General features: G+C 38.3%; 1 protein-coding gene across 4 annotated transcripts in view; it reads left to right on the top strand.

The window, feature by feature from the left end:
• The window catches only part of PKIB (cAMP-dependent protein kinase inhibitor beta), a 118,382-nt gene extending 105,167 nt beyond the window's left edge, over positions 1-13,215 (top strand). For 3 of the 4 annotated variants that reach the window (XM_074397554.1, XM_074397555.1, XM_010342956.2), the window contains 2 exons: positions 3,564-3,740; positions 12,461-13,215. In XM_074397554.1, the coding sequence (XP_074253655.1) occupies positions 3,564-3,740; positions 12,461-12,528 (245 nt within the window). In that variant the 3' untranslated portion in view covers positions 12,529-13,215. Of the gene's footprint in view, positions 1-2,383; positions 2,516-3,563; positions 3,741-12,460 lie in introns of those variants that run through there. The other variant, XM_010342957.2, reaches the window with a different exon arrangement.
• The last annotated feature ends 631 nt before the right edge of the window (positions 13,216-13,846 follow it).

Genomic DNA, 13,846 nt, shown 5'->3' with positions numbered 1-13,846 from the left:
GTTTCTAAGTTTAAAAAATAATTATACATGTCTACATTTTATGTAAGTTTTGTTTAGCTCAAAATGATCTTGCTGCTTAAGTGAATAGGAGATATGTAAAGGACTCACATTTTAGGAATGGGTAATTTTACTTTATTTCCAAATAATAGGATTGGAGGTCAAGAAAGATAACTGGAAAGATCAAACTGTGTCTCATCTCACCAGACTGTGGGTTACTCTTTTTAACTTGTGGGCCAAAAACAAGATTTTGCACTCAATAATTTAGTGGGAACTCAAGAGATGACTGGGTGAATAAATAATGACCTGTTTCTACTGGCACATAAAGAAGTAATTCTAGTTCTTTCACCTTGTTTGGAAGAGGTTTGTGTGTTTCAAAACATGAAATCATAAAAAATAAATGATCTGTAGGCAGAGAACTGAAAACATCTAGCATAAGGCCTTAGGATATTGAGACTGGAGAGAGGCAGATAAAGCCGTTGTTTACCGGTAGAGACCAGTGTCAGTCTGTCTGTCCATTTGTCTGTTTCTCCTCTCTCAGTCTCTGGCCAGGAAAAGTACTGACATTTTTTCCAAAATGCATGTTTTTACTTCTTTGTTATTCTGTGTTTTTTCAGAAAGTCTGACTCAGACCTCCAGAGAATTAATTTAGTGAGCAGGAAATTTATTTGAAGTCTTAGGTATAAGATGAGCAGTGGTTTCACTATGGAAGATAGGGTGAGTGATGTGTATCCAGAGACGAGAAGAGAAGGTATCTACCATTTTGCAATCTTGGCTTTAAGAAAGAGTTTGCACAAACTTCTATTTCTTTATAATTATGCTTCTAACGTACTAACATCCTCTTTTCTTAGCAGGCTCTTTGGAGCCCAGTGGGTTCTGACTGGTGATTTTTTAGTATGCCTTTAGTGCTCCATTTAGCTTGAACATCTTGTCCTCTTGAGTTGTGCTGGTGTTGCATTTTCAGTATTTCAGAAACTCTAAAGGTGTCAGCATGTATATGACTGTGTAATAGTCTTTAGTCAAGCAGCCTGAAAACTGTATATTTTCAATAGAGATAGAAGTGTGTTCCAGGCAGTGTAGTATGCATTACCTTGCTGTGGGATTGTAAGAACTTCTGTGAAATCTCCAAATATCTAAAGGGTTCCAGCTCCCGCCTAAGCAGCCACAGTTGAAAAGCAGCACTCACCTAGAGTCCTTTGTTAATTCTATAGAAGAAAAAAGAGGAAGAGTTGCTAGTGAGTCAGCTGCTTTGGTTAACAAACATAAACATGATTAGCTTTTTAAGCCCAGAAAATTAAAAGAACCTCAAGTTAATCTGTCATTTTTCTCTGTAGTATTTCCTCATGTTTCTATGGGCTATATATTTTAAATGTCACAAGGAATTTAAAGAGAGCAATTGCCTCTTTTCTATTTGTATATCACCCCTTTTAAAAAAAAAATCAAGCATATGCAATCAGTGTTGTATAGAAAACTAACAACAGATAAATAAGATGTCTATTGGGGGAAGAATAAGTTTTCACTTAAGGATACGATATTATTTGGTTAATTGTCAAAGTGTTACTTTTAGAGCCTTTCTGTGCTAGAATATCTATTCACAATTTTTCTAAGTGGATGATTCAATTTTTTTTAATTACAAAGGTAATACATGCTCATTAGTACAAGTCAAAATATGTAAAGAGGTATTGAAAAAAGGTTAATATTTTTCTTGTTCTCCTTTCCATTCTCAACTAGGATTTTTATTATTTGTATAAAGTTGAAATTTTTTTTTTTTTAATTTGAGACGGAGTTTCGCTCTTGTTACCCAGGCTGGAGTGCAATGACGCGATCTCGGCTCACCGCAACCTCCGCCTCCTGGGTTCAGGCAATTCTCCTGCCTCAGCCTCCTGAGTAGCTGGGATTACAGGCACGCGCCACCATGCCCAGCTAATTTTTTTATTTTTAGTAGAGACGGGGTTTCACCATGTTGACCAGGATGGTCTCGATCTCTTGACCTTGTTATCCACCTGCCTCGGCCTCCCAAAGTGCTGGGATTACAGGCTTGAGCCACCGTGCCCGGTCTGAAATTTTATTGTATTCATAATTTTCTCCCCTTTTCTCTCACACTATAAATGTTAATTTTTAAACTTGCTTTATTTCAGTGTGTCACTGAATCTAATACATCCTTTAAAATTGTGGTATAATATTCCACAACATAATATACATAGTTTTCTATGAAAAAAAATTCATATTTTTTTCTTGATGGGCTTTTAGGTTATCTCCAGTGGTATAATAAATCTCTTTGCTTTGGAGTTTAAGGATCCCAGCTAAGAGTCAGTCACCTTGTGGATTCAAATGTTCTTGCCACCAATTTCTAGGTCATTGACACGTTTGGTCAGGAAAATAGCTTTTCTGTGTCGAAAGTGTTATCTTCCACATTGCTGTGAGGCTGGGTGGGGTTAGCTGTTCTGTCTACCCGTGGTGACAAAAAATGGGTCAGTCAGTATCAGCGGCAGACTCTGAAAGGAAGATGGCACCAAATGTGAGTTTCCCATGGCCAAGAACAGCCCCTAAGTAAAGCAGTTTTGTTACTTAGCTTCTTAATATGGCCAATTCTGGTTTTGGTTTTAAAATAGTAGTTAACGAATATTACTTTAACAAACTTTTAGACAGTTTTGTGATTCTTTTATTTCCAGCATCAATCTACAAAAAAGGGCTAAGTTAGAAAGCGTATATCTGAAATAATAATATAAAGGCAAAAGCAAAAACTTCTAAAATAGCAGGCAGCTAGCAGCAAAATGATCTTGAAATAAACATGAAACCCAGAATTTCTCTTCCCTGTTGAAGGCCCACTCCAAGGGCCACTTTTTAGAAGTTCTTTTTTAACAACAGACATTGGGTTTACTTGAGGGTTGAGGGTGGGATGAGGGAGAGCTGCAGAAAAGATGACTATTGGGTACTGGGCTTCATACTTGGGTGATGAAATTGTCTGTACAACAAATTCCCATGACCCAAGTTTACCTATGTAACAAAGCTTCACATGTGCATGTCTCAGACCAGAACATGTCAAAATACGCAGCTCTTTCTGGGGAAAATGCCTTTGAGATAAAGGCGTTTTCTTATTTCCAAGAAGTAGGAACAGAGTGTTTTGTTTGGTCCCTACAAATTATAGTTATTTGGTTTCAGCCTGAACAAGCGCCACAAGCAAACACTAGCAGGCAGAGTCTCTACAGGAGTGGTCAAACAAGTTGGTTTTCATTTCCTTCCAAGCCCTGGTTTGGCTGGTCCATCCATAGAAAAGCAGAACAAAAGGCGAGGGATTACTGCACCCTTAAGCATCCAAGTGGCTCATTCAGCTCAAGGGTTATTTTTAGCAATCTGCCTCACACTGAGGACTTCCTGCTCTGTTCAGCGAATGTGCAAATGGATGCTCCAGGACTATAGCAGTAGACATTGATGAAGGTTGTGATCAGTGATTAGATTCTCAGGCCTATTGTGTTTTTGATCTAGCCATGCCTTTAAGCCACTGTGGTGAACATTTAGCTCTGAATAGGCTCATTTTCTTCTTCATGTGCACATTCTATTCGTAGATGTTGCTATGAGGACAGATTCATCAAAAATGACTGATGTGGAACTTGGGGTCACCAATTTTGCATCTTCAGCAAGGGCGGGCCGCCGGAATGCCTTACCAGACATCCAGAGTTCAGCTGCCACAGGCGGAACCTCAGATTTGCCCCTCAAACTGGAGGCTCTCTCTGTGAAGGAAGGTAATACTCAATATCCTCTTAAAATTAACAGCATTGTCACTTCTTAACCAGTCATTTTCTCTGGAACAGTCTTTCTTTTATCTAGTTAAAAGTGCTCAGTTTCCTTATTTGTTTCCTTAAACCTCTCAGGTTTTGTTTAAGGCTTAGTAGACTTTTCAGCCTTTTCCAAAGTCATATATTTTATCTTTTTGTCTCATGCTGTGTATGTGGAAACTGAAGTTTTACTTATTCATTGCATGTGTATAGTCATGCACAAGGCTAGTAATTGGGAATACAAAGGTGAATACATGTGATTTTCTCTCAATGAGCTTTCAATTTTATTGAGAAGTATTCACAAATAAAATAATTTTTCTTCTGCCATCCATTGTCAAATCACTTTGGAAGCTTCTGCTTCACTATAGTATGCTACAAGGCCTTTAATTCTCATATCTAGGAAAAAGTTTACTATCAGGTAGGGATGAAATTCTTTCAAGAGAATTTTTGTATAAAAGGTGAACATTCTTCAGTCAGTGAGAAAAGATGACAGTAAGAGAAATTTAGAGCTGTCAAACCATGAAGGGAAATCTTAGGTCTTTCTCTCCATTGTTTACATACAGTTTATATAGCTTCCAGAATTTAGTCTCCTGAAAATGAATATAAAGGTACTTTTAATAAAGTGTTAAAAGGGGCCTTTCATTTAAAAACTTTCATGGAGATTAAAAAAAAAAAACAAAAACCCTGAATCAAAGTTAAAAAATACACTCAGATTGCCGGGCGCGGTGGCTCAAGCCTGTAATCCCAGCACTTTGGGAGGCCGAGGCGGGTGGATCACGAGGTCGAGAGATCGAGACCATCCTGGTCAACGTGGTGAAACCCCATCTCTACTAAAAATACAAAAAATTAGCTTGGCATGGTGGCGCATGCCTGTAGTCCCAGCTACTCAGGAGGCTGAGGCAGGAGAATTGCTTGAACCCAGGAGGCGGAGGTTGCGGTGAGCCGAGATCGTGCCATTGCACTCCAGCCTGGGTAACAAGAGTGAAACTCTGTCTCAAAAAAAAAAAAAAAAAAAATACACTCAGAAAGATTAAAGATAATTTTAATTCCAAGCCATTAACAAACTACTCAGGTTTTGTGCCCCATTGTACACTCTCAGCTGTACTCTAGTATTTGTTTGGGAATTTTTTATTGGTGACAATGAAGTAAGTGAGAACCAGAGGCTGCTCACATCTAGCCCATTCCTGGGAGCCTAAGAAGGAGGCTCTTGGTTTTTTGCTTCAGGAGGTTATTTGCTACCAGGTAGAGTTGCAAATGTTCCTTGTTCAATCATTATGAAATAGTTATAGATGCCGGGGTAGCTCACGCCTGTAATCCCAGCACTTTGGGAGGCCAAGGTGGGCAGATTGCCTGAGGTCAGGAGTTCAAGACCAGCCTGACCAACATGGAGAAACCCCATCTCCACTAAAAATGCAAAATTAGCCAGGCATGGTGGCGCATGCCTGTACTCCCTGCTACTCAGGAGACTGAGGCAGGAGAATCGCTTGAACCCGGGAGGCAGAGGTTGCAGTGAGCCAAGATCACACCATTGCAGTCCAGCTTGGGCAACAAAAGTGAAACTCTGTCTCAGAAAAAAAGAAAAATATCCTTGTAGGTCAGGGACTATGACCAGATCCTAGAGTTCCATGAGTATCTCAACTTTTTCCAAAGGCCACTTTTTCTCATATGTGACACTATCAGTGAGAGTAAAAAAGCATACACATCAACATAAAATATTATAAGAAAGAAAAGACGGAAAAGATGAAGGGAAGAAAAGAAAAATGTGTGTAATATTTTTGGCCTTTTAAGTTTGAAAATGTAATGTGACCATAAGAACACAATGTTGCTGTTGAAGAGTCCATTCTAAACTAGTGAGGGAGAGAAGGCAATCACTTGTTAGTATAAAACCCTATTTAAACTTTATACATCTTCAGCACACACAAAACCTTAATGTTTACTGACATTACTTAATTAAACAAAAGAGAGCAAATACACTGTCGGAGAGTCAGCAGTGTTCTCCATTTTGTTTTGGTCACTAGAGAGACTAGGATCTGAAAGAATATGTTCCTGTTTTTATATTTTTCTTCAAATCATTTTGAAATAAAGTCAAAGGGATCAGTTAAACTCAAAATGTTAAAAATGAATTTACATATAACACCAGATGCTAAAGATTACATAAAACGATGAAGGCATGATGTAAAGTGAAATAGGCCAGGCACAGAAAGGCAAATGCCACCTGATCTCACTCGTGGAATCTAAAAGATTCAAGCTGCTAGCAACAGAGAGTAGAATGGTAGCTACCAGGAAAATTAGGAAGATGATGATCAAAAGATATAAAATTACAATTAGACAGGAGAAATAAGTTCAAGGGATCTATTGTAGCAACATGGTGATTATAGTTAATGACAATGTATTGTATACTTGAAGATTGCCAAAAGAGTAGATTTTGAGTGTTCTCAGTACACACACACATACATATACATATACACGTGTATGTTTGTGATGTAATGGATATGTTAATTAGATTGATTTAGCCACTCCTCACTGTATTCCTATATCAAAACATCATGTTGCACCACAACATAAATATATATAATTTTATTTATCAATGAAAAGTTAAAGATTAGAAAAAAATACACAAAAAGAAATAGGCTTACATAGGTAGATGACATATATAATATATTAGTAACAAAGTTATAAGTAAGTAGTTTGAAAACTTATCTTTTTCTCATTAGCTAAGCATAGATGTTATTATGAATTTTTAAATGAATGATTTCCAATTGCTAATGAAAACTGAAAGCTGGGGTCTGTCTCAGATGTTATGGTTTCAATAATTTTTTCACTTAAAAATACAAATTCTGAGGTGAAGGAGATCTGCAGAGTTCCCTCAGATCTATCCTTGTTTTATTTTTAATTTTTAATAAATATTATTAATATAAAAATTAATTTTAAAAAATATTATTATGTGGCAGGAAATCTAGGATTTCCGTTGTCTAGCATTCTGCATAAAATTAACCTGAGATTTTCTCAGTTCATAATCTGTTTTAATCTATCCCTTATAAATTGATAACCATGATAAGAAGGACAATGGTATTTGATGACATATGAACAAGAGGTGACAGAGGGTGGCATCAGGGAAAGAAGAAGGGTCAGTGGATTTGAGATATGTTTTATAGGCAGAATCAATAGGGCTTGCTAATGAGTTGGATGTGGCAGAGATGAGGAAGAGAATTGGAGGATAATTCCGAGAGCAACCGGGCGGGTGCTGATGCCATCCACTGAGAAGGGTTAGCCTAGAGGACAGGCAATTTTGAGAGTGGGAGGAGTGAAGATTTCTGTCTTCAGAATGCCTATGAGACATCTAAATGGACATGTCAATGAAGAAATTGGATATATAGGTCTAGTGGACCAGAAAGAAAAACATTCAGAATATTTGAGTGGTTGTTTAGGTTTTTTTTGTTTTGTTTTGTTTTTTTGAGATGACGTTTCACTCATGTCACCCAGGCTGGAGTGCAGTGGCACAATCTCGGCTCACTGCAGCCTCAGCCTCCCAAGTAACTGGGATTATAGGCGCCCACCACCACACCCGGCTAATATTTGTATTGTTAGTAGAGACGGGGTTTCCACGTTGGCCAGGCTGGTCTGAAACGCCTAACTTCAGGCCTCCCAAAATGTTGGAATTATAGTCGTGAGCCACTGAGCCTGGCCTTGAGTGTATATTTTTAGGACACATTTTATATGATTGAGGAGAAACAGTGCAAATGAAATTCTCCCCTGACAAGCAACATGAATAGATTACCTTTTCAGCACAAATGGAAATACAGAATGTGAAAAGGAAAGGGAGCCTTAAAAGGTCCCCACTCTTTTGATTTATAGATGTTACCATACCTAAGCCCCAAGCAGGTTAAGTGATTTGCTCAAGCTCACAAAAATTAAGTGATAATAGAATCTCTCTGGTTCCAAAGCCTTAGTCTTTCCCATTATACCAACTTTTCTCAAGAAATGTTTCACGGGAATTCTTCTGGGTGTTAATGTGTTACATACAAAAAGGGCGTTATGGGCCGGGCGCGGTGGCTCAAGCCTGTAATTCCAGCACCTTGGGAGGCCGAGGCGGGTGGATCACAAGGTCAAGAGATCAAGACCATCCTAGTCAACATGGTGAAACCCCGTCTCTACTAAAAATACAAAACATTAACTGGGCATGGTGGCGCGTGCCTGTAATCCCAGCTACTCAGGAGGCTGAGGCAGGAGAATTGCCTGAACCCAGGAGGTGGAGGTTGCAGTGAGCCGAGATCGCGCCATTGCACTCCAGCCTGGGTAACAAGAGTGAAACACCGTCTCAAAAAAAAAAAAAAAAAAAAAGGCATTGTGGTCAAATAAGTTTGGAATTGGTGGTTTAAACGTGATTGACTTTTTACACTTCTCAGAATGTTTCCTTTTTAGACAAGGACTTCTCAGAGCCTTTGTTACAGAGACTTTAAAGTAATAGTGTGTCTATACGCTTCAAAAAATAGAACATACAGCATTTCTTTCTCTCATTTATTTGACCATCTCTGAAGAAACATCTTGCAGAATTATTGTTCTGTGAGGCACTCTGAAAATGTGGCAAGGAGTAGAAAAGGCAGCTGATACAAAGACGAGCAGAACACAAGGATGGAAATAGAAAATGTAAAAAAAAAATAGACTATTCTTTCTGATTTATATTAATGAAAAGCTTGATTTAGTAAACAGCTAAAGTACGTTACCTAAAAGATATATAATAAGGAATCTGAATGTAATGTTTATATCAATGTTACCGTGTGTGTGTGTGTGTGTGTGTGTGTGTGTGTGTGTGTGTAGGAGAAATGTTTTTTCAAGCTAGGCTTCTAGAGAAAGAATCAAGCCAGATAATCTAGGGCTCAACATTTTCTTACTTTCCCAAGAGTTCTTGTTATCATCAAAAAAGTGAGATAAGTAACTGTTCAAAAAAGCTTATTCACATTTGAAATACCAGGAGCCGAATTAAAAGGAAAGTTTGATGTTTCTCTCAGAGAAATTATGTTGAAGGAATATGTTGAAAATATATTCAATTACATTGAAACACTTGACATGTACAGAAGGTTGAAGAATAACAATAATGTTGATCAGAAAGTACCTAATATATGAAAAAGAGTTTTCTTTTCATTAACATCACAATGCAAAGTTGACAGCAATCATAACCTCTTGAGCAGTTTATTGTTTCCTTGTATCTGCAATCATCTTTCAATATATTTCTAAACACTTTCACATTACAAAGCAAAAAATAAGACTATAAGAGGTATTCGAAATCATGTTTTATAGTTTAGTTAATAATCCTGAGCAAGAAACTAGATTGACAACAGATATCTTGTTAGCTTTCATCTAATTATTATCTTGAATTCTTACTTCATTTCATAGAAAGATAACAAGTTAAGGGGACTTCATATCATTATCTGCTCATTAAACCAACTTAGAGATAGCGGATATAGCAACTCTTCCCTGAAAGCTAGAAACCTTTGTGTGTGGTTTGCTTAGAACTACAGTGTGGCAAGTGCAGCTTCAATTACTGTAGAAATAATTTAATGCTTTGTATTTCATGCTGTTATAGAGTACCATTTTCTTTTAAGCTTGTTTTTCTAAGAGAGTTCTTTCAATAAACACTTATTAAGCACCTGCCATGTTAATTAGAAGAAAACCAGTTATGATCACTAGAGTACAAATTCTGCCTTGATCCCAATTCTCCCTCCAACTACTGCCCTCCATTTCTGTTTCGTAACAAAACTCCTTGACAGAGTTACCTGCTTCTGTGGCTCCAAATCCTCTGCATCTCATTCTTTTTGCCTAATAAGATTTTCACGTTACCACATCACTCCACTGCTGTTTCAAGATCACAATGACATTGTCTCTGCTAAAATCAGTCGTTCAGTCTTAGTCCTCATCTTGCATAATCCCTTAGTCATAGATGATTGTCATTCTTTCCTGTAATATTTATCTTCCCTTGGCTTTCCGGACACTTCACTCATCTGGTTTTCTTCGTGCTTTCCTGGCTGCTCCTCCTTGAGCTTCTCTTTCCTCATCTCCCCTAACTCTTAGTAAATTGGAGATTATCAGAATTCAGTCTTTGGACATCATCTCTGTGATGTAATCTCGCCTATAATGTAATCTGATCTCATTGGCATGATGATCATGATTTTGATGACTTACAAATTTGTATCTCCAACCTGGGGCTCCCTGAACTGCACACTCACATACTAACTGCCTAGTTGGCATCTCTGCTTGGATATCTAATACGAATCTCAGGCTTAATGGGTATAAAAGCAAACTCCAGATAGTCTCCTGGTGGCAGCTCCTTCTGCATTTTCCCCACCTCTGAGCAGCAAATCATAATTCCAGTTAACAAAGTTATAGCCAAAAGCATTGGAATCATCCTTATCTCCCTCTTTTTCTCATATTCTCCATCCCATCTATAAGCAAATACTGTCCACTCTACCTTCAAAATAGGTCCATAAATTTGCCATTTTTCACCCACAAGATCTAGTTTTTCTGGTACCTCTATGACTCCATTTTCCATTCCAATTTTCTCTGCCATTGTCCTCCCACTTGCAAATCTTTCCTGCATATTACTGTCTTCGGTTTTGCTTTTCTCTGTGCTTGGAGTGCTCTTCTCCCTGCTATCAATATAGAATTCTGCTTCACCTTCTCAAGCCTTTACTGAAATGCCCACTTCTCAGTGAGGCATTCCTAGCTAACTCTGTCTAGAATTGCATCCTCCAGGCACCAAGACTTCTTGAAAATTTCTATTTTCCACTCCTGCTTTAATTTCTTCATTAGCCCTTTTTACTTCTTATTGAGCACACATTTTATTTATTTTGTTTTATTATCCATATTTCTCATCAAGTATTCTTTGAGAGCCTGGATTTATGTTTTATTCATTGCCTTGTATATAGTACATGCTTAATAAATATTTGATGAATGAAAGTTGAAGACCTGCCGGGCGCGGTGGCTCAAGCCTGTAATCCCAGCACTTTGGGAGGCCGAGGCGGGTGGATCACGAGGTCGAGAGATCGAGACCATCCTGGTCAACATGGTGAAACCCCGTCTCTACTAAAAATACAAAAAACTAGCTGGGCATGGTGGCGCGTGCCTGTAATCCCAGCTACTCAGGAGGCTGAGGCAGGAGAATTGCTTGAACCCGGGAGGCGGAGGTTGCGGTGAGCCGAGATCGCGCCATTGCACTCCAGCCTGGGTAACAAGAGTGAAACTCCGTCTCAAAAAAAAAAAAAAAAAAAAAAAAAGAAAGTTGAAGACCTGAATAGAATCCATCAGATTTCAAAGATGCCATTTATGACATGGTAGGAACAATTTTGAAAGAATAGTAGACCTAAATAGTTTTACTTAAAAATGGAGACAGCGAAAGAGGGGTACTTTTTAAAGGATAAAAGAGAAGATGGTATGTGGAAGACTTACAGTTGAAAGAGAGTCTTCATTAATGGTAGTGACTTGAGGGAATGACGGAGGCAGGAGAAAGGGAAAGTCAGATAAAATGGAGAGCAGCAGATGATTATTAGAGTCAGCCTCCTGATGAAGCAAAAATGGATAGGATGAGGAATCATAAAGGCATTAAACTGGGCAGCAGAAGCAACAGCAGGAGCCAGCTCAAAAATTGTGCAACCAGGTGGTTGCATAGGGCTTCTTGCTTAGAAGAGATTTGCAGTTGGTTTACTGTTCTACTGTTGCTGTCTTGAAATTCTTCATAACTTTTTGAACAAGGATACTGCATTTTCATTTTGCACCGGGCACCAACAAATTACATACCCAGTGCTGACAAGTGCACCTTCCATTGTAATAACAGGAAGGGCAGAAAGAATAAGCACAGGCCAGGCGCGGTGGCTCACGCCTGTAATCTCAGCACTTTGGGAGGCCCAGGAGGGTGGATCACGAGGTCAAGAGATCGAGACCATCCTGGTCAACATGGTGAAACCCCGTCTCTACTAAAAATACAAAAAATTAGCTGGGCATGGTGGCGCGTGCCTGTAATCCCAGCTACTCAGGAGGCTGAGGCAGGAGAATTGCCTGAATCCAGGAGGCGGAGGGTGCGGTGAGCCGAGATCGCGCCATTGCACTCCAGCCTGGATAACAAGAGCGAAACTCCGTCTAGTGGGGGGGGGGAAAAAAGAATAAGCACAGATCACAGGGAGTTTTAGACATTTAATGGCAGGAAGTTGAGGGAGCTCCTGTCTGAAGCTTTATTTATTTTTTCTATGAAGTGGAAAATGAGGAAGAGCAAAGGTAGTAGAAAGGGTCAAGAAGCTGGAGAGAGTGCAATCCTGCATAGGGAGCTGGCTAAGGACATGGACCGCAGAGTCAGTTGGTCTAAGCTCAAGTCGTGACTGTCACTCACTAGCTCTCTGACTTTCGACAAGTCACTCAATCTGCTTGTGTTTCCGTTTAGTAATCTGTAAATGGAGGCTCTGAGAATACCCTAGAAGATTGCCTAGCACTTAATAACTATGTAGAATAGGAGAAAGTTGATGAGGAGAAAGTAGATTCCCAAACCTACTCATATCTCTCTTCTTTGTGTAGTTTCCATATCTGAATTGAGGACAAAAGAGAAAGGGTGGACAAAGGGAAAACCAACAGTTTTATTCCAATATAATATAAAATAAATTTCAATATATTCTACATATAAATGGAAAATTAATTTTTTTCAGATGTAAAGGAGAAAGATGAAGAAACAACACAAGACCAATTGGAAAAGCCTCAAAATGAAGGAAAATGAAAGCTCATAATCTATCAAGAGTGCTGAATTTCTGCATGTTGAAAGACTTAGTGGTTCTGTTTTCCTGAGTTATTTAATCTGGTGGTAAATATGATAACATTGCATCCCTAAGCAGCATGTGTATATTAGATAATTGTGTTGCAAAACTACTCACTTGGATTGCAATGATGATGTCCAATGTAGGGTATTAAAAGACAGGTTACTTCCAAATTGCACCAAAGGAAAAGGTCAAGAATAATACATGATCACACAAATACATACCTTTGTCTCTAAATCCAACAAAATTCACTGTTCTCTTTTGCATTTATTTAGCCTGATGTATTTTTAATTCAATTTTTATGGTGATGGGAAAATCATTTCCTGATAAATGTAAATCGAACACCATTGATTTAAAACTTCATGAAATTTGTAGAAAATTTTGTGCTTTTTTTGGTGAGAATGAACACTAGTCAAAATTCACATGGATAGAGTGTGTTTGGTTTTAGCCAAAAATACCCCAGATTTTTTCCCATACCTCAAAAGAGATTTGGAAAAATTATAAAAGTTTGATAATGGAAACGTCTTTAGGATGCTTTTGTCTGACATATTTTGCTTCTAGTATGTGCCTACTGTGATTTTTTTCATGCGGGAAATGCAAAATTTGTAACAAAATGATTATATGGAACATCTCTATTAAATGAATTTTACTATCTTCCTTAACTTTGGTGTGTTTATGTGTGTGTGTGTTTTACTTTAATATGAATTATACAAAATATTAATTCTTTTACACTCTTTTTTCTTATTCTTAGGGCTTTTGTGTATGTCTGACTTGTTTCTAAAATAACTTCCTCAGGAATGCAGACGGAGTTTCACTCTTGTTACCCAGGCTGGAGTGCAACGGCATGATCTCAGCTCACCGCAACCTCTGCCTCCCGGGTTCAGGCAATTCTCCTGCCTCAGTCTCCTGAGTAGCTGGGATTACAGGCAGGCGCCACCATGCCCAGCTAATTTTTTGTATTTTTAGTAGAGACAGGGTTTCACCATGTTGATCAGGATGGTCTCAATCTCTTGACCTCGTGATCCACCCGCCTCAGCCTCCCAAAGTGCTGGGATTACAGGCTTGAGCCACCGCGCCCAGCCAATTTTTATATATTTTTTAAGTAGCTAACATAGCAGTAGGCACTTACGCATTTAGTCAATTACACTGATGGAAATAGTAAATTACATCCTTTAAATATATATCTAATTACATATTTTAAAAGGAGCAAAAATACAACCAAAGTGTTAGTAAATTTTCATTAGACATTTTAGAAAAATAATAGAATTTTGAAGTTTTATA

Source organism: Saimiri boliviensis, chromosome 4, assembly GCF_048565385.1.
Source record: "Saimiri boliviensis isolate mSaiBol1 chromosome 4, mSaiBol1.pri, whole genome shotgun sequence".
NCBI lineage: Eukaryota > Metazoa > Chordata > Mammalia > Primates > Cebidae > Saimiri > Saimiri boliviensis.
Note: the sequence above shows the minus strand (reverse complement) of the source record. Positions and strands in the feature narration are given on the sequence as shown.